The 24259-nt window shown below is 38.4% G+C and overlaps 1 protein-coding gene across 1 annotated transcript in view; it reads right to left on the bottom strand.

Annotated features, from left to right (window-relative positions):
- The window catches only part of LOC150078133 (WD repeat-containing protein 82-like), a 144642-nt gene extending 123250 nt beyond the window's left edge, over positions 1-21392 (bottom strand). Inside the window, exon 1 of the mRNA XM_090384473.1 lies at positions 21214-21392. Within this exon, the coding sequence (XP_090240599.1) occupies positions 21214-21392 (179 nt within the window). The remainder of the gene's footprint in view (positions 1-21213) is intronic.
- Between the last annotated feature and the right edge of the window lie 2867 nt (positions 21393-24259).

Below are 24259 nucleotides of genomic sequence, written 5' to 3'. Positions count from 1 at the left end.
GCCATATCCAAAAATTTCATTACATCATACAGCATGTCCCACCCACTTTTTCTTACTATTGAATACACCATGAATTGTCAAAATAATAGAGCAAGCTTATCTGCGAAAAGATCTAAACCTCCCAAGGACTTCCTAATTCATTTCACAAATATACGTGGTCTCAATTCCAATCTCAACGATGTCCATTTCCACTTGCAGTCTTCCAAACCCCATGTACTTTTTCTGACTGAATCTCAGTTATCAGTTGATTCAACTACTGCTCATCTCAGATGTCCAAATTATTTGCTGTATGATTCCTTTCGCCTCAAAGGTGGTACTTGTGCATATGTCCGTTCTGATATTCCCTGTCAGAGACTTGGCAATTTGGAATCTCCTCTCTTTGATCTTCTCTGGCTTAAAATCTCTCTACCTCATTGTGTCAAATTCATCTGTTGTCTCTACCGTTCTCCCAACTCCACTAATCACTTGGAGCTCTTTGACTTCCTCTCTTTGCAACTTGACTTTCTCCAGTCCAACTTTCCTAACAGTGAGGTAATTTTCCTTGGTGATTTTAATGTTCACAACCCCAGCTGGCTTCCGTTTTCTAGTTACACCGACCCAGCAGGTCGAGATGCTGAGGCTTTTGCAATTACTAATGACCTAGCACAGATTGTTCATTTACCTACAAGAATACCGGACAATCCTAATCATACAGCCAATAAACTTGATCTTTTTCTCACAAACAACCCTTCTAAGTACAAGGTCGAAGTGAGAGGTCCTTTAGGCACTTCAGATCACAACTTGGTGATTGTCTCTTCTCCAATGGAACCTTTATCTCATGGCTATTCCCAACCTCGTATTGTTTGGCATTACAAGAATGCAAAATGGGATGACCTGCGAGACTTCTTTTCTTCGTTTCCTTGGTCTGATTACTGTTTCAAAACTTCTGATGTCAACGTTTGCTCAGATCGTGTCAGTGAAATTATTCTTGCAGGAATGGAATCTTTTATCCCACACTCCACTTTAAAATCTCGTCCTTTATCTAAACCTTGGTTCTCCAACAAATGTGCTAAGGCTGTCCAAGAGAAGAATGTTGCATATCGTAACTGGCTTGTTTCTAATTCTTCAGTTTCATTTTCTGCCTACACCAAAGCTCGCAACAATTGTAAAGCAGTTATTAATCAGTCCAAACTAGAGTTTGAACAGGCTAAGAGTAGAAAACTTGCTTCTTGCCCTAATGGTAGCCGAGCATTCTGGTCTCTTGCCAAAGCTATTGGCCGCAACTTTTGCCCATGTCTGCTCCCACCTCTGTCCAAACCAGATGGTTCTGTTGTCACTTCAGCCAAGGATAAAGCTGACCTGCTAGCATCCCATTTTTCTTCCAGCTCATGTATTAATGATCTAGGTAAAACACCTCCCACCATTCCTAACACGCTCCATTCAATGCCTCCTGTGGTCTTCCGTCAAAAGGATATCAGAAGGATTTTGATGAATCTTGATGCTAAGAAAGCTCCAGGTCCTGATGGTATTTCTCCACTTGTTCTCAAAACCTGTGCCCCTGAACTTACTCCTATTCTTTGCCGCCTTTTTTCACTTTCTTATTCCAATGGTGTTTTTCCTTCTGCTTGGAAATTTGCTCATATCCAGCCAGTTCCTAAAAAGGGTGACAAATCCCTCCCATTGCAATTACTTCTACTCTTTCTAAAGTAATGGAGAAATCAATTAACCGGCAACTCTTAAACTACCTAGAAACCTTCCGTCTGATCAACGATCGCCAGTATGGATTCCGTCAGTGTCGATCTACTGGTGATATTCTGGCTTATGTTACCCATTTATGGACTAATTCAATGGAAAGGTTCGGTGAAACACAAGTAGTTGCTCTTGACATCTCAAAGGCTTTTAATCGTGTTTGGCATAAAGGTCTTCTAAACAAGCTTCCATCTTATGGTTTGCCAACTGTTTTTAGTAATTGGTTATCCAGTTTTCTCTCTGATTGCTCACTGAGGGTGATGGTAGACGGCTCTGTCTTCTAACTTCTCCACTAATGCCGGTGTCCCCCAAGGTTCAGTTCTTTCCCCCACTCTTTTCCTTTTGTATATCAATGACATTCTTCCATTGACTGGAACTCCTATTCATAGTTTTGCCGATGATAGCACATTGCATTCAACTTTCCATTTTGAGAAACCTTGTCCTGCTCAATCAGCTTCAAGTTCTCGAAAATCTGCTGCCAATTCCTTAAATGCCGATCTTCAGGTAATTCTCCAGTGGGGCAAAGACAACTTAGTTGATTTCAACCCTTCTAAAACTCAGTCTTGTCTTATATCTCGAAAAAGGATTCTTCTGCTCCTATGCTTATCTTTAGTGACACTCCGATTTCTAGGCAAAATGATATATCTCTTTTGGGGATTACCCTGACTTCTAATCTCTCTTGGCACAAGCACATTACAAATATTGCTTCCTCTGCATCTAAAAAACTTGGTTTTCTCTTTCGCTCTCGGCGTTACTTTTCTTCCAAACAGCTGCTCACTCTGTATAAATCGCAAATCCGCCCTGCCATGGAATACTGTTCCCACATCTGGGGTGGTGCCTCCAAAACCTCTCTCAGGCTTCTTGATTCCATTCAGAAGAGGGCAGTTAGGTTAATTAATGATTCATCTCTAACAGAGTCTCTCCACTCGCTTTCTCATAGACGTACTGTTTCTGCTGCATGCCTCTTCTACAGATACTTCCATGGGCACTGTTCTTCTGAATTGGCTTCTATGATTCCCGCTCTCTCTTTCAAAACAGTCCGAACACGTGCCGCCACCAGCCAACATCCATTTACTGTCCAGCTTCAAACCCACAGAACCAACTTTTCATCTTCCTCATTTATTCATTCAACTGCCGTTTTCTGGAACAACCTTCCTTCATACGTATTTCCTGAAAATTACAATCTACAGAAGTTCAAGTCCAATGTCAACAAATATCTTCTTTCGTCTTTTCAACCTCCAACCCAAGCACGGTACGAAGTACTATAGGTTCCAATACCTCTCGTGTTTGGTGTTCTCTTAAAAAAAAAAAAAAAAAATATATATATAATATACCGTATTTCCCCATGTATAAGACGCACCTTAATTTTGGGGCACGAAATTTGAAAAAAAATGTATTACATAAAGTTATTGAACTCATGTTTTATTCATCATAAAATTCATACAACTCATCACTGTCAAAACTCCCATCCATTAGCTTGTCCTCATCTGTGTCTGATGACGAATCACTGTCTTCATATATTGCCTCGTCCTCAGTTCCATCTATGGCATTTGAAATGCCACACTTCTTAAATGGCTTGACAACGATCTCAATCTTGATATTATCCCAGGATCTTTTCACCCAGGTACAAACTTCTCCTGTAGTTAGTTTCTTCACTCTTTCTGCTGGTGTCAAATTGTCCCCAGAAGACTTCATCCATTGGTTCCATTCGTCAGCTTTGAAGGGTTTGTTAATGCTGACATCAAATGTTTGGAGCTGGGATGTCAAGGTATGACGGCAAGTTTTGTTTTTTGCTCTGCAGCAATCTTCTCTGTATTTTTTGTTATGTGTGCCCTGAACTGATCAAGCACCAATAGGGCAGGTTTGCGTAACAGCACACCTGGTCTCCTGCTCCAAACTTTCTCAAACCAGATCTTCATCCCATCCTGATCCATCTAACCCTTGTCATGAACGTGGACAATCACTCCTCAAGGAATGTCTTCTTTTGGCATTGTTTTGCGTTTGAAAATCAGCATAGGAGTCAGCTTGGTTCCATCGGTACAACAAGATAGAACAACTGTATAATGGCTCTTTTCATGTCCACTTGTCTTCACAGTTACAGTTTTCACCCCTTTCTTATCAACAGTTCTGTTACTCGGGACATCAAATTGAAGGGGGCCTTTGTCCATATTTGCAATCTGTCCCAACTCAAACTGATGTGTCTTCAGACATTGAATAACAAAACGATGAAATTCAAGGACCTTCTGCTCATAGCTTTCAGGCATCTTTTGGGCAAGTCTGGTGCATGTACGCATGCTTAGTCCATTCCGTTTCATGAACCTGTAGCACCAAATGTGTCCTCCTTTGAAATCAGTAACTTCTTTTTCATCTGCAATTCTTCTTGCCTCATGCTGAACCATCTTTGTGGACACAGGAATTCCAATTGCCCTTTGCTCCTCGATCCATATCTTCAATTCCCTCTCTAAATCAGGCCATTTTGCTGACTTGCCTCCAATGGCCTTCTTCTGTCGTGGCATTTTCAGTAAGGTTTCTTCTTCCCGTAGCCAGTCTCGGATTGTTTTCTCAGTTGGAGGAGGACCAAACTTACGTTCAGCAGCACGATTTCCATTCACTTTTGCAAACTGGATCACTTTTAACTTGAATTCAGCACTGTACGAAAATCTTTTCTGAGCCATTTCTGGGCAAACGCAACCTAACATACCGGTAACAAGTGTGAAACAACGAGCGCAAAGACAACAAGCGCGAAAAAGCGGGAAATGCAAGTAAAAAAAATCTGCAACCAATGTATAAGACGCACCCAGTTTTTAGACCCCAAATTTTTTGAAAAAAGGTGCGTCTTATACATGGGGAAATACGGTACATATATAGTGTTCTCCCCAGAAAATTTTGCCAGCTGGGTAGAGAAGTGTAAAATTTTCTGTTATTTATAAATGTAACTTAAGCGATACAGAGCAAAAATTAATTGCATAATTTAACATTATATGCTCCTGTCATACTGATCTCGATCACATATGTTCGAATTAATATTGATCGAGGTCAGGGAGCAGTACCATACGGTACCGCGAGAATTGCTTAAATTTTAGCCAGGCAGTGCACCCATTCAATAGGTCCAGGGGAGAACACAGAACAGTGTGTGTGTGTGTGAGTGAGTGAGTGAGTGAGTGAGAGAGAGAGAGAGAGAGAGAGAAAGAAAGAGAAAGAGAGAGAGAGAGAGAGAGAGAGACTCACCCACCAATTTTAGCTGACGGATTGAACAAAAATACCTAATACACAAAAAACACACAATATACAGAAGAACCTGGATAAGAAGTTTTCCAAGGGACTGGAGGTTTAGAACTTCTTACACGGGAAAACTTCTTAGAAGGGAAAATAACCTAAGGGTATGAAATATTAACTACACAAATAAAAATGAAAAGATACACATACATACGTTTCACAAGCGTTTGAAATGTAGTACTGGCGGAGAATGGAAAAGATTAGCTGGACTGAAAAAATTTAGTAATAATGTGGTTTTACAATGTGTAAGAGAAGAAAGAAAATTGCTAAAAAGAATCAGAAAACAGCGGCTACAATAGATCGGACACACCATGAGGCATAGAGGGATGTTACTGGATGGATTTGCTGGAAGGAAAAATTCCAAGATAAAGAAAACAAGGAAGACCAAGAAACACCACCATAAATGTATCTGAAGGAAACTGGGCTTCGGAACTATGCAGAAGTGAAACACCTAGCACAAGACTGTGAGAAATGGAGACAGCTCACTGATACTGATACATTGAAGAGAAGAAGTTAAAGATGATTTTTAAGTACTATTTTAGAATTTATAAATATTTTACTCTGCCTATGGGAAACAGTTTTAAACTCATTAAGAAATACTCCTTACCAAGTTGGAATGATGAGCTCCTTTGGAGTTTCAACATACCTTAAAAGGTTACAATTACAATGAGACAGGGTGACAATCTACTAAGTAATTCAAAACTTAACGCTTAATATGGTTGACGTATCCAATTATGGATATCGATGAAAACAATTGCGATATGTCACTTCCATTATACCAAAATGTTTATACAGTACTAAAAAGGTTTCAGCACTGAAAGCCTCAGACTACGGAAAATTCACTAATCGAATAAGTTAGCGCCAAGCATCATTTTAGTTTGTAGTAAACCACCGAAGTAGATGAAATCGTATCTTTTCTGTTATATCTCATATTGTGAATGCCTTCACAAGTTGCCCCGATACTGAACTACCTCGAATAAACAACACCTTGCCACTGGATTCTCGCTATCCGCCAAGAATAAGTAACATTAGTCTTCTCCACTGGCAAAGCGTTGCTTACTGGAGGTGATGCAATATCAGGGCAACTCGTTGTGAAGGCATTCACAATATGAGATACATGTATATCAAAAACGATGCCGTTTCACCTACTTTGGTGGTTTACTATGAACTAAAACGGCCTCCGTAGCCGAGTGGGCAGGAGCGGGAGTGCAGTAGCACACGCTCTTTGAGTAGACCGGGGTTCAAGCCCCTGACTGCTGAATACGGTCGATCTGCCAACCCGCACTGGACCAGCGTGGCAGATTATGGTCCATTTCCCTCAGCATGAATTGTTGAGGAGGCTTCCACCCTGCAGTGGGTTGATAATGGCTGCACTTTACTTTACTTTTTTTTATGAACTAAAATGATGCTTGGCATTAACTTGTTCAATTACCATATGTTTATATTGTTTAATATTTTTTTAATATTAAAAATAATTTCTATATTTAAAAAATGTATTAAGTAGGAAAACATCATTATAATAACACACTATGTATTCTTTATCATGAACTTTTTATGGAGGAAAACTCTTTACCCGGGAAACTTCTTATGCAGAAAAACAATACATTACAAGATATGGAGTTGAAACTGGGACTTAAAAAACAAAACCTAGTATAGGTGAACACTTCTTATGCGGGAATTTCTTAATCCAGGTTCTACTGTGTATATCATATTGTTCAACTCATCAAAATGATTTCTTGCTGAGTTAAAACTTTGAATTTCTCAACTCAAAAATGAGGCACTCAGACACTTTTTTTTATAACATTTTTTAAATTTATTTCATTAAATTATTTAAATTATTTCATTATTTCACCAACCAAGTGATATCACACAGTATATAAAAACAAATGCAAATGGCTTAGATGTAACCCCAAAGCCACAAAAGATAAGGGAGATCATGCATTACTGAACAGCTTAATCAGTAATGCATGATCTCACTGAAGCATATCAACAACAGAAATTGCCACTCTCACCTAGCAAGGGTCACACACCTATAAAAGAGACTCACTATAACCAAATCTGCAACAGAACTGCCACATTCATCTGCCAGCATGAGAACTTTTTTTGTAAGGAAACCAGGATACCGTGAATAAGTTCTTACAGTTTTGTAGTGCCAATACCACAAACTCTACATGACTATATAGAGACTACACAACAATGACTACCTGGTTATGTTCTTAGTTAAGAAGCATATTAAATCTAAGTACATCCAGTCAACATGGGTGGCCAGTGCAATGTTGAGTCACTTTGTTGTGACATAAGCACTGAGAAAACAAAAATGAGAGTAGGAGTGTGTAGTAGGCTTATTGACTGTGATGAATATAACAAACAACTATACAGAGAAACAGAGTCAGCCAGTAAATCAGAATGCCTTATAATGGGGGATTTTAACTTTCCAGATGGTCACTGGAATTTGTGAGTTGGTCACTTACACACTAGCAAGACTTTTGTGGATTTATTGGATGACAGTTTTCTAGAGCAGCATGTTAGGCGACAAGAGGAAACAGTAGTCTTGATCTGGTTATCAGCAGCAATTCCTCATGCATTAAAAACTTGCAAGTAAAAGACCCACTGGATGGCAGCAATCACGGTGTACTGATGTGGAATTTACTTTTAGCATTAGCATTAGTAGAGACATTTGATGCAAGAAAGCAAGCTTATGCAGCATTAGCCAAAAAAAAAAAAAAAAAAAAACCCACTTCCACTTCACCCCTCTGTTCGTTCAAAATACCTGTCCAGCTGAGCCTTAAACTTATTTAGGCTATCAACCTCCACCACAAGGGATGGAAGTCTGTTCCACCAACCAACCACCCGCTGGCTAAAGGCAAATTTCCGCACGTCTATCCTACATCTGTCTTTCCTCAATTTGAATTTATGCCCTCTCAGGTGATTTTTCTGAGCTAGAGGAAGAATCCCATCAGCATTGAGCATGCTTAAACCATTCAAGGCCATTCAACTTATAGACATAACTACTGTCAAGGGTAAAGGGAAATGCTTTTGCTTTCGAAAGGGTGACTAAAGTGGTCGCAGACAGTTTTTAAGTTCTATGCAGTGGAACCAACTGATGATGTTAAACCAACAGTAAATTTAAATGGGAAGCATTCAGGGAAATAATCACAGAAACTACTAGGCTTTTCATAACGATTAAAAAATACTGTTCAAGACTTAATCTAAATGGATGTCAGATGAACTGATAAGATTTGTGCAGTAAAGGAATATGCATGGAATGCATATAAAATATCAGATGATACAGAAGCCTATGGTAGATATAAACTAGTCTGTAATCAAGTCACAAAAGAGGTTAGGCAAGCTAAGACACATTACAAGAAGTCTCTGGCAAAGAATGCAAAGAACAGTATCAAAGACTTTATGCTTACATTAATGGTAGAAGAAAAGGGTTGAATCATATTGGGCCACTTGATGTCAATGGGGTAACTGTTAATGATCCTGTGCAGGTTTCTAACAAACTGAATAGGTATTTTGCATTTACAATTCTTTAGGTAAGATGTTGTGCCAGCAGTTTATAAAACTCGAACAAGGAGCTAAATTATTTTGTGAAAACTGAAAGGAAAGTGAGGAAAAACTGTTATGAAGTTAAACATAAAAAAGGTATGTGGAGTTGGTGGGATCTATCCAATTATATTAAGAGGGCAGCAAAAGAAATAAGCAAACCCTTAGCCATAATTAGGAGAACATCTTTCGATTCGGCAGATGTCCCTATGGAATGGAGAAGTGCAAACATAACCACAATTCACAATACTTTTGTTTGTAATTACTAATGTCACAAAAGGTGATATGAATAATTACAAATCTGGTTTAAATGTCTGTTCCAGAGAAAATAAAGGTGTCACTGGTTATGTAGGTTTATCTAGACTGGAATGCAATTATACTCCAGTCACAGCATGGATTTGCTAAGGGGAAATATTGTCTGACCAATCTGACTGGACACTATGATGCAGTAACAAAGGATGCAAAAAAATAATTTTGATATCATATACTTGAATTTCAGGAAAGCTTCTGATATTGTGAATAAATTAGCATTAGCATTAGTAGAGGCATTTGATGCAAGAAAGCAAGCTTATGCAGCATCAGCCAAAAAAAAAAAAAAAAAAAAAACCCACTTCCACTTCACCCCTCTGTTCGTTCAAAATACCTGTCCAGCTGAGCCTTAAACTTATTTAGGCTATCAACCTCCACCACAAGGGATGGAAGTCTGTTCCACCAACCAACCACCCGCTGGCTAAAGGCAAATTTCCGCACGTCTATCCTACATCTGTCTTTCCTCAATTTGAATTTATGCCCTCTCAGGTGATTTTTCTGAGCTAGAGGAAGAATCCCATCAGCATTGAGCATTGTTGCTCATAAATGACTGCTGTACAAACTGGAGCAATGTGGCATTAATGGTAAGTTGCTGCCATGGATAAAGGGATGGTTGAATGGAAGACAGAGTGGTTATCAATGGGCACTGGTCTTCGTGGACTAATATTATTAGAGGAGTTCCCAGGGTTCAGTGCTGGGTTCCACTGTTATTTTAAATATTTATTAATGAGAGTGATGAAGGTATATATCAGGCTTAATGTTTGCAGACGATACAAAGGTTGGCAGGGTGGTCAATGACAGCATTGAAAGTATGCTGCTGCTGCAACAAGATCTAAAAAAATTACGCTGATAAGCTGTAAAATGGCAGTTGAAGTTTAACATTGACAAATGCAAGGTACTGCACATGGGTAGCAATAATCTCAGACTGTGTTTGTTTGTTTGGTTTTTAGGAGCATTAGCAACTAAGGCCATATTGCTCCGGTGGTCATTTCCTGACCTTTCCGCATCCTCTCTCCGTATTTGGTGGTGACAGGCTCGAACCCCGGTCTAATCAAGAAGCGTGTTACGCACTGCTGCTCCTTCCCACCTGGCTACGGAGGTGCCATACTAACTGTGTGGTACTACACTTAGTGCAGTGGAAAATGAAATAGAAAAGACCTGTGGATAATTGTGCAGTCATATATGAAGTTCTGTGAGCAGTACAGATAGGCTGCCAGGGCAGCACATGGGGTTTTGTCAATGATATACAAGAACTTTGTTAGCAGTGATAAGGAGGTGATTATCCCTTTTTATAAAACCATGGTTAGGCTGCAATGCGAGTACTGTGTACAGGTCTGGAGGCCTCAATTTAGGAGGGATAAGATCTGCTGGGACAAATGCAGAGAAAGGCAACAAGATTGGTTTTTTTTTTAGGAGCATTAGCAACTGAGGCAATATTGCTCCGGGGACATGCAGTGATCATTCCCTGACCTTTCTGCATCCTCTGCATTTGGTGGTCACGGGCTCGAACCCCGGTCTAATCAAGAAGCATATGCTACGCACTGCTGCTCCTGCCCACCTGGCTACGGAGGCGCCCACAAGATTGGTGAAGAGAACAAAAGGTGCACTTACCAATGGCTTCAGTTCTACAAATTGCAGCATCTGGTTGCCAGGCACCTGCCAAAAGATCTGATTTAGATGTTTAAGGCCTTGAATGGATTGAGTAAGCTCAATGTTGATGGCATTCTTCCTCTTGCTGAGACTACTCACATGAGGGGATAAATTCAAACTGAGTAAGGATTGTTGCAGGACAGATGTGCAGAAGTTTGCTTTCAGCCAGTGGGTGGATGATTGTTGTCGAAGTGGGTAGTTTGAATAAATTCAAGTAAGAATCAAACAAATTCTTGGAGGAGGTGGAAGAGTGAGGTGAGTGTTTTTTTTTTTTTTTTTTTTGGCTTATCCTATATAAACTTGCTATCTTGTATCATTTGCCACTGCTAATACTAACGACACAAAGAACTGCAATCAGATTATCAATAAAAGCACATGATGCTCACCTTGACCTTTCAGGAGAGGATGAAGGTATATGCAATGTGGAAATGGAACACTGGTCCCATGAGATGAATTTTGAGCTCAATGAAGCTATAAAACATGTGGAACTGTCATATATGAGAACAAGCACTACCTCATGTCAGCAAAAGACCCCCGTATTTACCATGTGATAGTATGTTATAGAGTGGCGGACCATTCTTCAGTAGGCAACAGTAATAAGGTACTGTTGCTACTGAAGAATCATGTTAATCCTGTCCTTTGAGAGTGCAGTTGTTGGAAGCAATCTTTATGTAGAACAAAGTGCTACTTCATGTTGCACAACCAATTACTCAGCTATATGTGAAATAAAAGGTCAAGTGCAGCCATTATCAACCCACTGCAGGATGGAAGCCTCCTCAACAATTCATGCTGAGGGAAATGGACCATAATCTGCCATGCTGGTCCAGTGCGGGTTGGCAGATCAACCGTATTCAGCAGTCAGGGGCTTGAACCCCGGTCTACTCAAAGAGCATATGCTACTGCACTCAAGCTCCTGACCACTCGGCTACGATATGTGAAATATTAGGTCCTAACTGTGCCAATGCTCACTTATACCCAAATGCTTGGACCGTTGCTCTCCATACCACAACCCACGTGATTTTCAGCCATGTCAAACTTCCTCAAAGACAAACTTACACCAAGGCATATCCAATTTCTACCAAACCTAAATGCAAGTATCACAAGGCATGCTGCCAATGTCCATCAAGATATGCTGCTCTATCAGTAGTGCTCACATCAGGCATATTTCATGTGCATTGTAACCAGTGATGTGTTGACTTATCTATGCAGTAATCAATGTTGCACACAATATAGCCCCACAAGTGGTGATATTTACTTGTAAATATCACCACTTGTAAATGATTAGCAAAAAAAGTATATACTTTTTTTGATAATCATTTCTCCACAATCTCTACATCCTGTGTGTTGAATCTTCTTTCATTTACCTTTTTTTTTTTTACAGCACCACAAAGTGTTATTTTAATTATAACGACCCTGTACAATAATAGGAATTTAGACAATAAAGAAATTAAAATATTTTTACTTCATATTTTTTTCTAGTACACATTCCTTAATTTTTAAAAATCTTAACATTTAATCACTTCCTGTTAAACATATAAGGTTATTCTCAGAAGTATAACTTGCACAATCTACTACAAAAAATATGGGATGGTAATTTCCATTCCCCGCTATCCCCAGTTTATGCATGAGCTCTGTAGGGCACCAGAAATGTAAATGGAGTTGGCCCTATTAACAGCTACACAGTGAGGTCAGTTCAAAGATAGCTGGTGAACTACTTCAGTAGATTCATAAAAAGTCCTTAATAGTGTAGAATGTATAAAAATAAGCTTGCTAATGGAAATCAACTGCATATCAAGCAACTAATTATTTTAACAATGAGCTTTGAAAACCACCCAAAACCTAACAACAGACTTGTGCAAGTCTAATCCACAACATCAAAATGTACTTGCAATACTGGGTAAACAACATGAATCAAGAGGTGGTGGGTTGGAAGATTTCTGCCATTTTATTGACATAACTGCCATATTAAATCATATTCTAAGTAGCTTTATAAGTCCTAGTCATGCTCTTTAGTTTATTTTGAATTTAGCTAGAGGTTTTGTGGGTTACTACTTAATATACACAGAATCTTTGCACCGTTCAAAATTTTCTGCCATTGTTATAGTATATTAGATCGTTACGCTATACTATAACATATATCTCGAACTTGATAGCATAAGGTATAACATAAAACTAGATAGCATAATAAGTGGCACTGCATTTAGGAATCTGTTAGCTTAGTGTAGTATTGTCAATTAATCAATTAAATTTATTAATCTTATTAATTTTCATTTTTAATCAATTAAGTTGTATATAAATGGAAATCATGCCCCAGACTAAAGCAATGGGCAAAAAGTAGCAGGAGTTCTGTGGCTCAGGAGGGAACCAAAGGGAGCAATTCTCCAACATATCAGTTTAAACAAATATGCAACTTGTGAAATATTTGCAGATCTTTCTGGGACAGGGCATGAGCCAGCTGAAGAGGATAGCTTAGTGTGTATGCTAGGTGAAACGAGTGTAAGGAAATTAGGCACCAACTCAGCATTCTGATGGGAATCTACTGAGAGTTTGAAAATAATTATGTAATAACTGAGAAATTGTTGAAATTAAATATAAGAAACGCACCTGGGGTGGGTGGGATCAATCCAATTATATTAAAGGAGGTAGCAAAGGAAGTAAGCAAACTATTAGCCATAATTATGAGATCATCTTTGGATTCAGGTGAGGTCCCCACAGACTGGAGATGTACAAATGTATCCCCAATTCACAAAGGGAGATCAAAGGGTAACATGAGGAATTAAAGACCTGTTAGTTTAACTTCTGTTCAGGGAATATAATGGAGTCACTAGTTAAAAAAGCATTACAGGATCATCTAGTCAAGACTGCAGTTATAGTTCACACACAACATGGGTTTGTTAAGGGGAAGTCTTGTCTAACCAATTTACAGTAATTGAATACTATGATGTGGTCACAAAGGAACTGTATGCAAATATAATTCTGATATCATATACTTGGATGGCTAAGGTAAAAGAAAGCCTGCACGAGAAGCATGCAAAAGTTCGATGAAATTAACCGGTAAAAGTACTTTGCCGTAACAGCATTTGTATTGTTGCTCGCTCAGTAAACATACAGTGGGTGCTATCGGTCAGGAGTAGAAATTGAATCCCATGGGAGATTGAAACCCTCCCGAAGTGGAGGGTTTCAAAAGGTCAGGTTACCTCCTCTTTGGAGGGGGTAACCTGACCTTTTTTCTTTAGAATCACAAACAGAGTCATATTGGAAGTTCTGGCGTCGTAAAAAATGTTTGTAACGTAGTTTCACCGGTAAACTTTTTTCAAAATTTGCTGTGTTTCTTTTGTGGGCTTCCTTTGCCTTTTTTTCTTAATAAACAATTTCCACAAATTAGTCCACCAGTGATTCTAAAGAAAAAAGGTCAGGTTACCCCCTCCACTTCAGGAGGGTTTCAAGCTCCCATGGGATTCAATTTCTACTCCTGACTGATAACACCCACTGAGCAAGCAACAATACAAATGCCGTTATGGCAAAGTACTTTTACCGGTAAATTTCATCAAACTTTTGCATGCTTCTCATGCAGGCTTTCTTTACCTTCGCCATTTGGATTTCAGGAAAGCTTTTGATACCGTTGCACATGGCAGACTGCTGTACAAATTGAAGAAGTATGACATTAAGGACAAGTTACTGCTGTGGTTAAAGGGATGAGTGAGTGGGAAAGACAGAAAGTGGTAATCGATAGACACAGCTCTTCATGAACTAATGTTATTAGTGGATTACCCCAGGGTTCGGTGTTGGTCCCATTGTTGTTTTCTATATTCATCAATGATACTGAGGAGGGTATATCAGGCTTAACATCCAAGTCTGCAGACTATAACGTCCAAGACTGCAGTCTGCAGGGTTGTTAATGATAGTACACTACTGCAACAGGAGCTAGAAAAGTTGGGCAGATGAGCTGAGAGGTGGCAACTGAAGTTGAACATTGACAAATGCAAAGTAATGCATATGGGTAGCAGTAACCCCACAGTAATGTACCAATTGTGCAGATACCAATTGTACTACACTCAGGGTAGTGGAGAATGAAAAATACCTGGGGGTAATTGTACATTCAGATATGAAGTTTTCTGAGCAGTGCAGACAGGCGACCAGAGCAGCACATGGGGGCTTGTCAATGATATACAGGAATTTTGTTATCAGGGATAGGAGGTGATTATCCCCTTGTATAAGGCAATGGTCAGGCCACACCTTGAGTACTACATACAGGTCTGGAGGTCTCATTTTAGGAAAGCTGGAATCAGTACAGAGAAGGGCAATGAGATTGATGAGGGGAACAAAGGGTTGCTCTTACCAAGAAAGGCTTAAGTTCTGCAAATTGCAGCATCTGGAGACTAAATATTTATGAGGTGATCTGACCGAGGCTTCAATGGTTTGAACAAGTTCAATGCTGATGGGATTCTTCCTCTTGCTCAGATTATGCACTTGAGGGGACATAAATTAAAATTGAGGAAAGATAGTTGTAGAATAGATGTGCAAAAATTTGCACAGCCAGTGGGTAGTTGACTGCTAGAAGAAACTTCCATCTGTTTTTGTGAAAGTTGATAGCTTAAATAAATTCAAGAACCGAACAAATTTTTGGAGCGAATGGATGGGTGAAATGAGAAGTTTTTTTTTTTTTTGGCTGACGCTGTACATAAGCTTTCTTGCACCATATGCCTCTGCTAATGCTAATATATGAAGAGTAAAACACACACACACACACACCATGTTTTTTTTTTGGCTGGTGCAGCAAAAGCCTGGTACACACTCGCACACCATATGGCTAATACTAATTAACTAAAAATGCTTTTGAATTTTATACAGCAATTTTCAATATTCATTTATGTTTCTATTTCTCATCATGCAATTTAGGTTAAGAATGTTGTCAAGTGCTGCAATGACGGAATATGTGACCACTCTGATCAGATGGCCAAATTCAGATCACAAGAACTCAGTATATTGTGTCTATAAACGGCATATACTCTATAATCAGTTCATGTTTCATAGGATGAAAAGGCTAAATTTTGCTCAGTCTGATTTCAGACTGTGCAAAATTTAGTGTTATTTTTTTTCTATCATTGCCTCTATAATAGGAAAAAATATTGGAGGGCAATGATTAAGCCACTAATGGACATGCTATTAGAGGGTTACAGTTTTACTGTAACACTTACATATTTAAATAGTTATTAGAATGTGTTCATGTTTGATGTTCGTGACTTTTTTTTTAAATGGAAAGGTGCAGCCATAAAAAAATTCACAACTGCAACATGTTCATCAAAATCCACTTGTTGATATGGTAACTTTGCACAGAGTTTTGGTTCTTCCCTTTTTTTTTTTTTTTTTTGCCTGCTCCACTACCCAAAGATCTGGCCAAGTAGTTAAGAATTTTTTTTTTTTTTTTTAATGGATAACAAGACTGTTGTTTCTAATGACATTTTCTGATCTCATTATACAATATAACGATACAATTAAGAATAAAATTTTAAAGTTTTTTATTTTAAACAATTTCTTGCCTTTTTCCAAAAAAATGATTGGCCAATAATAGTTACCAATCAACAGCTGCCATTACAGATTTTTGAGAACCCATTAGAGGGTTAAGAATGCAGTCCAGAGGCATCTACATAGAAATGGTATTCTGAAAGAAACAGCATAATTTGTAAAGAGAATATCTTTCTTAAATAATTTTAACTAATAGCTAACAAAGTAACTAACCAAATTTTAACTAATCTGGTTAGCTATTTTGAGAGAGTCATCAGGAAATGGACATTTTGTTTATTAGAAATAACATTTGACTTTGTACCAGACAAGAGGTAGTGTGAGACAAACACAGTTCTTGTACAAGCCAGAATATGTGAATTAAGGGTAGATACCAACTTCAAGTGGATCACAGGAAGACTGCAAGATACGTGTATTTGTATTCTCAGTCTGGAAGGCTCCTAAGGCTTCCATCATGCCCCACCATTGTTATTAGATATCAACTTCAAGTGGATCACAGGAAGACTGCATGATACGTGTATTTGTATTCTCAGTCTGGAAGGTTCCTAAGGCTTCCATCATGCCCCACCATTGTTGTTATCATTTCTGATTCTGCTGATTTTGTTAAATGACATTCATGATATTGATATCATGGGGTTTGATGTCAAAATTTGCAAATATCAAGACTGGAAGAGTAGTAAATGAACCAAGCATTGGTCCTCCAGGACAACTCAGATAGGCTAAAATAATGGTCAAAAAAGTGGCTATTATATTTTAGTACTGCAAAATGTAAGGTTTTTACAAAAGTAAACCCAAAAACTTATATAGTGGAGTTCAAAAGAGGAGGCGGCAAGAAATTTGGGTTACAATCCAAACTTCAGAAAGATGCAGGATTTCCCATGCAGTTTGGACAAGTGAACATTTGCTTGTAGGAAGAGAAAGATCATAATCCCACTGTATAAGATAATAGCCAGACTGAACACCACATTATGTCTAAGTATAGCGACTACTTCTGAAGAATGACATTAAGCTTCTTGAAAAGGCACAAAGATGGGCAATACACTTAGTGAAATTGGAAAAAGGATGCCTACAAGACAAAAGACTGAATATTTGGGTTACAAATATTCAGTCTTTCATAGCCAACATATTGGTAACTAGCTAACTTTATACAGCATCTTACTGAGGTCTATTAAGGTTCTGAGAATAGTGAAATGAATAAAGGTGAAATTTTCATGGTTAAAAATGACACCAGGCCATAAATTGTTATTATGGGAAATGAGTTTCAGAATGGATTGTAGGTAGTTTTCTTTTAGCCAGAGAGTTGTTCATTACTGGAATAAGTTACTTCCACAGATAGCTGAGGCTAAAAGATTGAGGAAATTCCAATATCCATATCCCAAGAAATCTTAGTAATCGTAATAATCACTACAACATCCTTCCAAGACTCAAATATAAATCCTGACAATCCTAATAAGACACATACTCAACCAATTACACCAAGTGTCACGATATTGTAAGGGAGATTACCGTTAGTAGAGGCATACGATGTAGCATCCGACAAAAAAAAAAAAACCTGCTCCCATTTCATCCCTCCATTCGTTCCAAATACCTGCCCAGCTCGGCCTTAAATTTATTTAGGTTATCAACTTACACAACAAAAGATGGAAGTCTGTTCCACCAATCAACTACCGGCTGGCTAAAGGCAAAATTCCGCACATCTATCCTACAACTGTCTTTTCTCAATTGGAATTTATGTCCTCTCAGGTAATTATTATGAACAAGAAAAAGAATCCCATTAGCATTGAACATGCTCAAACCGTTCAGACTTTATACACCTCAATCAGATCACCTCGCAGGTGCCTAGTCTCCAGACACTGTAATCTGCAAAACTTAAGCCTTTTTTCGAAAGAGCAACCCTTTGTTCCAGTCACTAATCTTTTTGCCCTTCTGCGTACTTGTTCCAACAGCTCTACATCCTTCTTAAAATGAGGCCTCCAGACCTGTACAGAACAGCAGAGATGCTGTTTTTCTTTGCATCATTTGCCAAAGATTTCTCATAATTTGCCTTTGCCTGCCTAATCTCCTTTGTGACTTGGTTACAGACCACGTTATATCTATCATAGGCTTCCATGTCACCCATTAATTTATATGTATCCCATGCATTTTTCTTTCCAATCATGTCTCATTAGTTCATCTGACATCCATGTAGGCATAAACCTTGAACAATATTTCTTAGTTGGTACATAAAGCCTAGTAGCTTCCAAGATTAATTCTTTGAATGCTTTCCATTTTGAATTTCCTGTTGGGAGCATCATCAGTTGGTCCCACCGTCCAGAATTTAAATACTGTCTCAGACCTCCATAGTCGCCTTTATGAAAGCAAAAATCCTTCCCTTTATCCCTGATGGTAGTTACCTCTTTGAGTAAATCTCACTTCAGCACACTGTGATCACTGCCACCTAGTGGTTCCTTTATCTGCAGATTCTTAATGCATGAAGAATCACTACTGATAATCAGATCAAGAGTATTACTCCCTCTAGTTGCCGCCCGAACATGCTGATGTAGAAAACAATCATCTAATAAATCCAAAAAACCTTACTAGTGTGTGAGTGACCAACCCACAAATTCCAGTCAATATCTGAGAAATTAAAATCCCCCATTATAAGACTCTCTGATTTACTGGGCCACTATTTCCCTGTACAGTTTTTTATTATACTCATCAGAGTCATCAGGCCTATAACACACTCCTACTCTCTATTTTGATTTCTCAGTGCTTATGTCACACCAAACTGACTCGACACTGCACTGTCCAGCGATGTCAACTGGCTTCACTTCCTTGGATTTTATGTGTTTCTTAACTAATAGCATAACCCCTCCTCCCTTCCTATCCTGTCTATCCTTCCTGTACACACCTAAATTCCAGTTCTGCATTCCTTATATCTGTGTGACACCACGTCTCTGATATCCTAACAATATATGCCTTTGATGTTTTGACCAACACCTCAAATTCATCAAATTTATTTACCAAACTCGTAGCATAGGTGTACACGCAAGTATACATGCACCTGTTCCTATTCTTAGCTACCCTAACACAACCCATGTGTTTACTTATACTGCAATGACTACCAGCAGTCTCTGAAATACCATGCATCTTGTTTTCCAGGCTGCTGCTCATTCCAATAGAAGCAGTGCAAGAATCAGTTTCACCTCTGCCATCGGCTACTATTAATCTATTTTAGTCCATGTATCCCCCAAGCTGGCAGTTTTCCGACCCACCTAACACTGCCTCAATAGCATCAGCAAATATTCTCGCATCCTTTCTATTTAAATGTATCCCATCCCTGTAGAAGCAGTCTCTCCTGTTAACAAGCACAGACCAGGCTGAGAAAAATTCTACCCCTTGAGCCTTGCACAATCTCTCCAGGGCCGAATTGATCGACAAGGCTGTCATCATATACTCCCTTCTATCGTGTCCAGGCAGAATTGCAGACACTTTCAAATTCAACCCTAATTCACAGCTTTTTTTCAACAGCGGCTTGTACTTGTTAAGTAATTCCGCCGGTCTCCTACTCTTAATATCATTAGTGCCAACGTGTACAACAATATCACCTTTTGTGCACTTAAAAGATGATATCTGCTCTATGTCATCAACCTTTGCCTCTGGCAGATATACCCCGGTCCTTTTCCACCTATACTTTTTACACAATATGTTCCACGTTTCTCTGACAATAGAGTCACCGACAACTACTAGTTCCTGCAGGACCCCAGCACATTCAGCCTTGGGGGTTGCCGCTGTGTTGTGTGATGATCAAGTGCAAGCTCTGGCATTGATGTGGGCAGCTGAGAGCTTGATGGGCCCCTCAATTTAGATCCTTCGAGGGCATCCACCCTGTCCTTCAAGCTCTCATATAGTCCCATAACAACGCTGAGTTGCCTCATTTCCTCACACTCCTTACATAGTGCATACACAAAGACATTCCCCTTGGAAATATCATGTCCTGTACCTGATTGCTCCACAAACATCAAACAAGCAGTGCATTTTTAAAAAGCTGTGATTCGGAAAGCAACTGCCTCCCTCAGTTCTCCCCTGAGCCACAGCACTCCCATTAGCTTGAGCCTTTTGCTTTAATAATATACCAGTTTGATTTAATACATGACAAAAAGCCACAACTATCTCACACAAACTGAAATAAAACTTTAAAAACAAAAAACCCTCAGCCAGATTACTGCCTAAACTCCACATCTAATGAGTATGGGCTTGGCACACCTAGGGTCCTGAGCTGGATATCATCATTCTTGTCTTTCTTGGTGATTCTCTTCTACATCTGAGTCTTGTTCTCTCTCTCTCTCTCTCTCTCTCTCTCTCTCTCTCAGGATAACTCAGATTTTTTTTGGCTGGTGCAGCAAAAGCCTCAGGTTTCCTTGCACCATATGGCTAATAATAATAATAATTTCACACATTTTTAAAGATACTGTTGGAGTACTATGGGGCATAAAAGATTTAATCAAGAAATATTCATTAGACAATTTTATACCACTTACTTTACTTTTATTCATTTTTCATTACAGGCACTGGCATTATCAACAAATTTTTGCTTTTTATATTTGATGCAAACAAGCTGTCTCCTAGTTTGACTGAATATGAAAAAGTACAAGAATGCCAGTCATTTTTCTGATAATTTCATTCAGTAAAATAAACTTCTTGACAGCAATACTTTTTCTTTGACCAACTACAAAGGAACAAACTCAATGGAATCAAATGAGAGCTCCTTGCAGGCTGATAGTTGGCTCACTCAGATATTAATATATTTAAAAAAATAAAAAAACTCTACTCAGCTTCCAGATATATTCCGTCTGAATATATCTGGGAGCTGAGTCGAGTCCGTAAATTATAAGTTGCATGTATGTATTTAATTGTTTTGATCACATGCGAATTGCCATAGAACCATACTAACACTAGCACTCCAATTTTGGATTGGTTAGTATTTTCTGGAATCCATGCTCTGAATTAAACATTCAATTATACTGACAATTTAATTCGCTGCGCAGCAGTAGGCAACCAGTTACCGGCAAAAATTCCGTGAAAAATCATAACAAACAATAATACCCCAGAAATCACGAAAATCATAAAATACTGCAGAGTACAATATATGTAATACTGTCCTTCAAATGATTTTTTTTAAGATCATACATTACTTACATTCCTTTTTCGCAATCATATAAAACAATGGAGTCATCATCACTGCTAGATATAAGAATTTCTCCATTGGGAGAAAAATCTATACTGTTTATTTTATCCTGATTTTCTCTAAAAATTTTTGCTACTTGGAAGCTTTGTATAACATGTTCAACAAGCTTTATTTTAGGACTTGGTGGCATTCTTAATATTAAGTCTTTCAATTATCAAAATAAACTCACAATAAAAGTTACTATGCCGACACCCTCAACATAAAACAGCAATTTCGTTTTCTAACCATGGAGAGTAAGAGAAGGCGCTGCTGATCAAACGATTAACACAAAAATCGCTTAAATAATTCAGAAAAGAGAATTCAACAAATTGCTTTATATAAAGCACAAATGTGTTTTTCCACTTTTTTGACGAAAAATCAAGTAGATAAATTTTTAGGCAAGATTTATAAATAAGATCTAACTAATCTAACTATAAACCAAGTCACCAAACATATATTAAAGGAACTGTTACGTAATCATCAAATCCTCCATGGATGTCAACAAATTAGTATAATAATAGCCAATAATTTATCAGAAAAATTGCTGACAGAGATCTTTCAATATGGAGCAGCTAACCAAATAGTTATCTTAAAGAGTGGCTATTAATGGAGGGGATGGAAGGATATGTGTGTAATTACATTAAGGTGAGTGTGTTGTGCATTTGTTAAGTCCTCCCCACACTGGGTGAAAAAAGATCCGGGTTCGAATCCAGTCGATGACGCTAGGAACTTTAATGGGCTTTCTTCACTCCGTGGCTGAGTTAGTCGGTCTCAGGCGTAGATAGCAAGTTTCCCCCCCCCCCCAAGAAACTGGGTTTTATTGGTCCAGCAAAACAGCAAATTGACCAGAGAACGCAAGCAATTTACAGACATAATACATAACACCACAGGCTCACATCTGGTGAGTATGGGCTTGGCACACCCAGAGTCCTGAGCTTGATATCATTATTCTTCTCTCTCTCTCTCTCTCTCTCTCTCTCTCTCTCTCTCTCTCTCTCTCTCTCTCTCTCTCTCTCTCAGGGTAATTCAGAATTTTTTTTTTTTTGGCTGGTGCAGCAAAAGCCTCTGGCTTCCTTGCACCATATGGCTAATAATAATAATAATAATAATAATAATAATACAATACAATACAATACAATTTTATTTATCAAGAGAATTCGTTTACAATAAATTAACTTGTTAAGAAAAGTGAATTTCTAGACAACAAGTTGTAGTTCTTCCTTTACAAGTTTTGTACAAATTTGTTATCTTACAGAAAAGACTATGAAGTCACTACACATAATATATTCCACACTGTAAACAGAGGTAGTTTATCTGCATATCAATTCTAATCTACTGTGTCATTGAGTATCAAGAATTTTCTTATTAGGAATTTTAATTTGGAGATGGGATAACTTCTCCTGAGCCTGAAATCAATGCTAGCCAACAAGTTGTTTATTACATTCATTGTGTGCCTATCTCCAAATTTATTTAGTATCCTAGGGTGAGGCAAAGTAATTGCTTTTGGGTTCCTTAAATTATGTGAGACATTTCTTTGCAGATTCGACTCTTCAAAAATAGTGTTAAGATTTTTTGAAGAATAGATTTAACTTCAGTTTTTGAACTGGATACAATATTTTATGTTTCAACAAAAATTGCCTTCTCTTATTCAGGTCATTCCAAGAGTTTGTCCCCATTAAAAGTTTCAGAATCCTATTAATTAAGTTGTCTATTGCCCTTATTTCTGTTTTATTTGCTCGTGCCCATATATTTACTAAATAATTGAGTTGGGAGTCCACTAATGCATAATATAAGGTTACTTTTGTTCTAAGATTTAACTTATTCTTAATGTAGTAGAAAAAGTACACATAAAATCTCATTTTTTTGTACAAGTTTGTTATATGCATTATCCAACTTAGACTGTAGTCGATCCATAACCCAAGGTAACAATGATTTGAGACTTCTTCAACAGTTAGACATTCGCAATTCTGGAAATTCTGTTCATGTAGGCAATCATAATAATAATAATAATAATAATAATAATAATAATAATAATAATAATAATAATAATAATAACAAGGTGATCACCCAGACTGAATACACTCATAGACACGACCAGGTAGCCAGGATAATACATCAGAAGCTAGCAAGGAAATACCAGTTGGTCGAAGAAAGTGTACCGTACTATAAGTACGAACCCCAGTCAGTACTCGAAACCACAACCCACAAGCTGTACTGGGACCGCGCCATAATAACGGATAGGACAATCCCGCACAACAGACCGCACAACAAACCCTTGTGGACAAGAAAGAAAAGACTACCTATCTGATTGACATAGCGGTGCACAACACTGGCAACCTGCAGAAAATCCATGGGGAAAAATCAGGAAGTACGCGCACCTAAGACAGGAGATCAGAGAGATGTGGCATATGCAACAAGTAACGACCATACCAATCATCGTGTCAACCACACGTGTGGTGCCAAAGTCCCTACATAACATCCTAGCAGCAATAAGTCTCCCAGCGAACACCTACAAGGAACTCCAGAAAGTAGCAATCCTGAACACCTGTGGGACAGTCAGAGAGTTCCTCGACCAACAGTAACACCAGACTAACAACCACCACCCTGTGTACTCCCTGATTGGGGGTTCCACCTCGTGACAGTGGAACCCCCAATCAGGGAGAAATAATATAAGAGAGCAACAATAATAATAATAATAATAATAAATAAATAAATAAATAAATAATAATAATAATAATAATAATACTATATGGGTATCTGTAAGAAATTACAGGGTGACCCTAATATAATAGTAGTTTGGTTAGTGCATTTGTTTAGCATTAAACCAAACTAAGGCTATGAGGAATTAGTATGACAGGATTCGAACCCAGGCCCTTTTCCATCCCGCGAACTGTAATTGTATCCACTGTGCTGACGGCGAGGGTATAGTAAGGTGCAATATCCTCTTAGAATGGTGCACTTCGCTTCCATCAACTCCCCTACCAGAATGAAAGATCATGGAAAAAACCGTGTCACCCA

Source organism: Mastigoproctus giganteus, chromosome 11 (assembly GCF_048544385.1).
Source record: "Mastigoproctus giganteus isolate SK-2022 chromosome 11, ASM4854438v1, whole genome shotgun sequence".
NCBI classification, from domain to species: domain Eukaryota; kingdom Metazoa; phylum Arthropoda; class Arachnida; order Uropygi; family Thelyphonidae; genus Mastigoproctus; species Mastigoproctus giganteus.
Note: the sequence above shows the minus strand (reverse complement) of the source record. Positions and strands in the feature narration are given on the sequence as shown.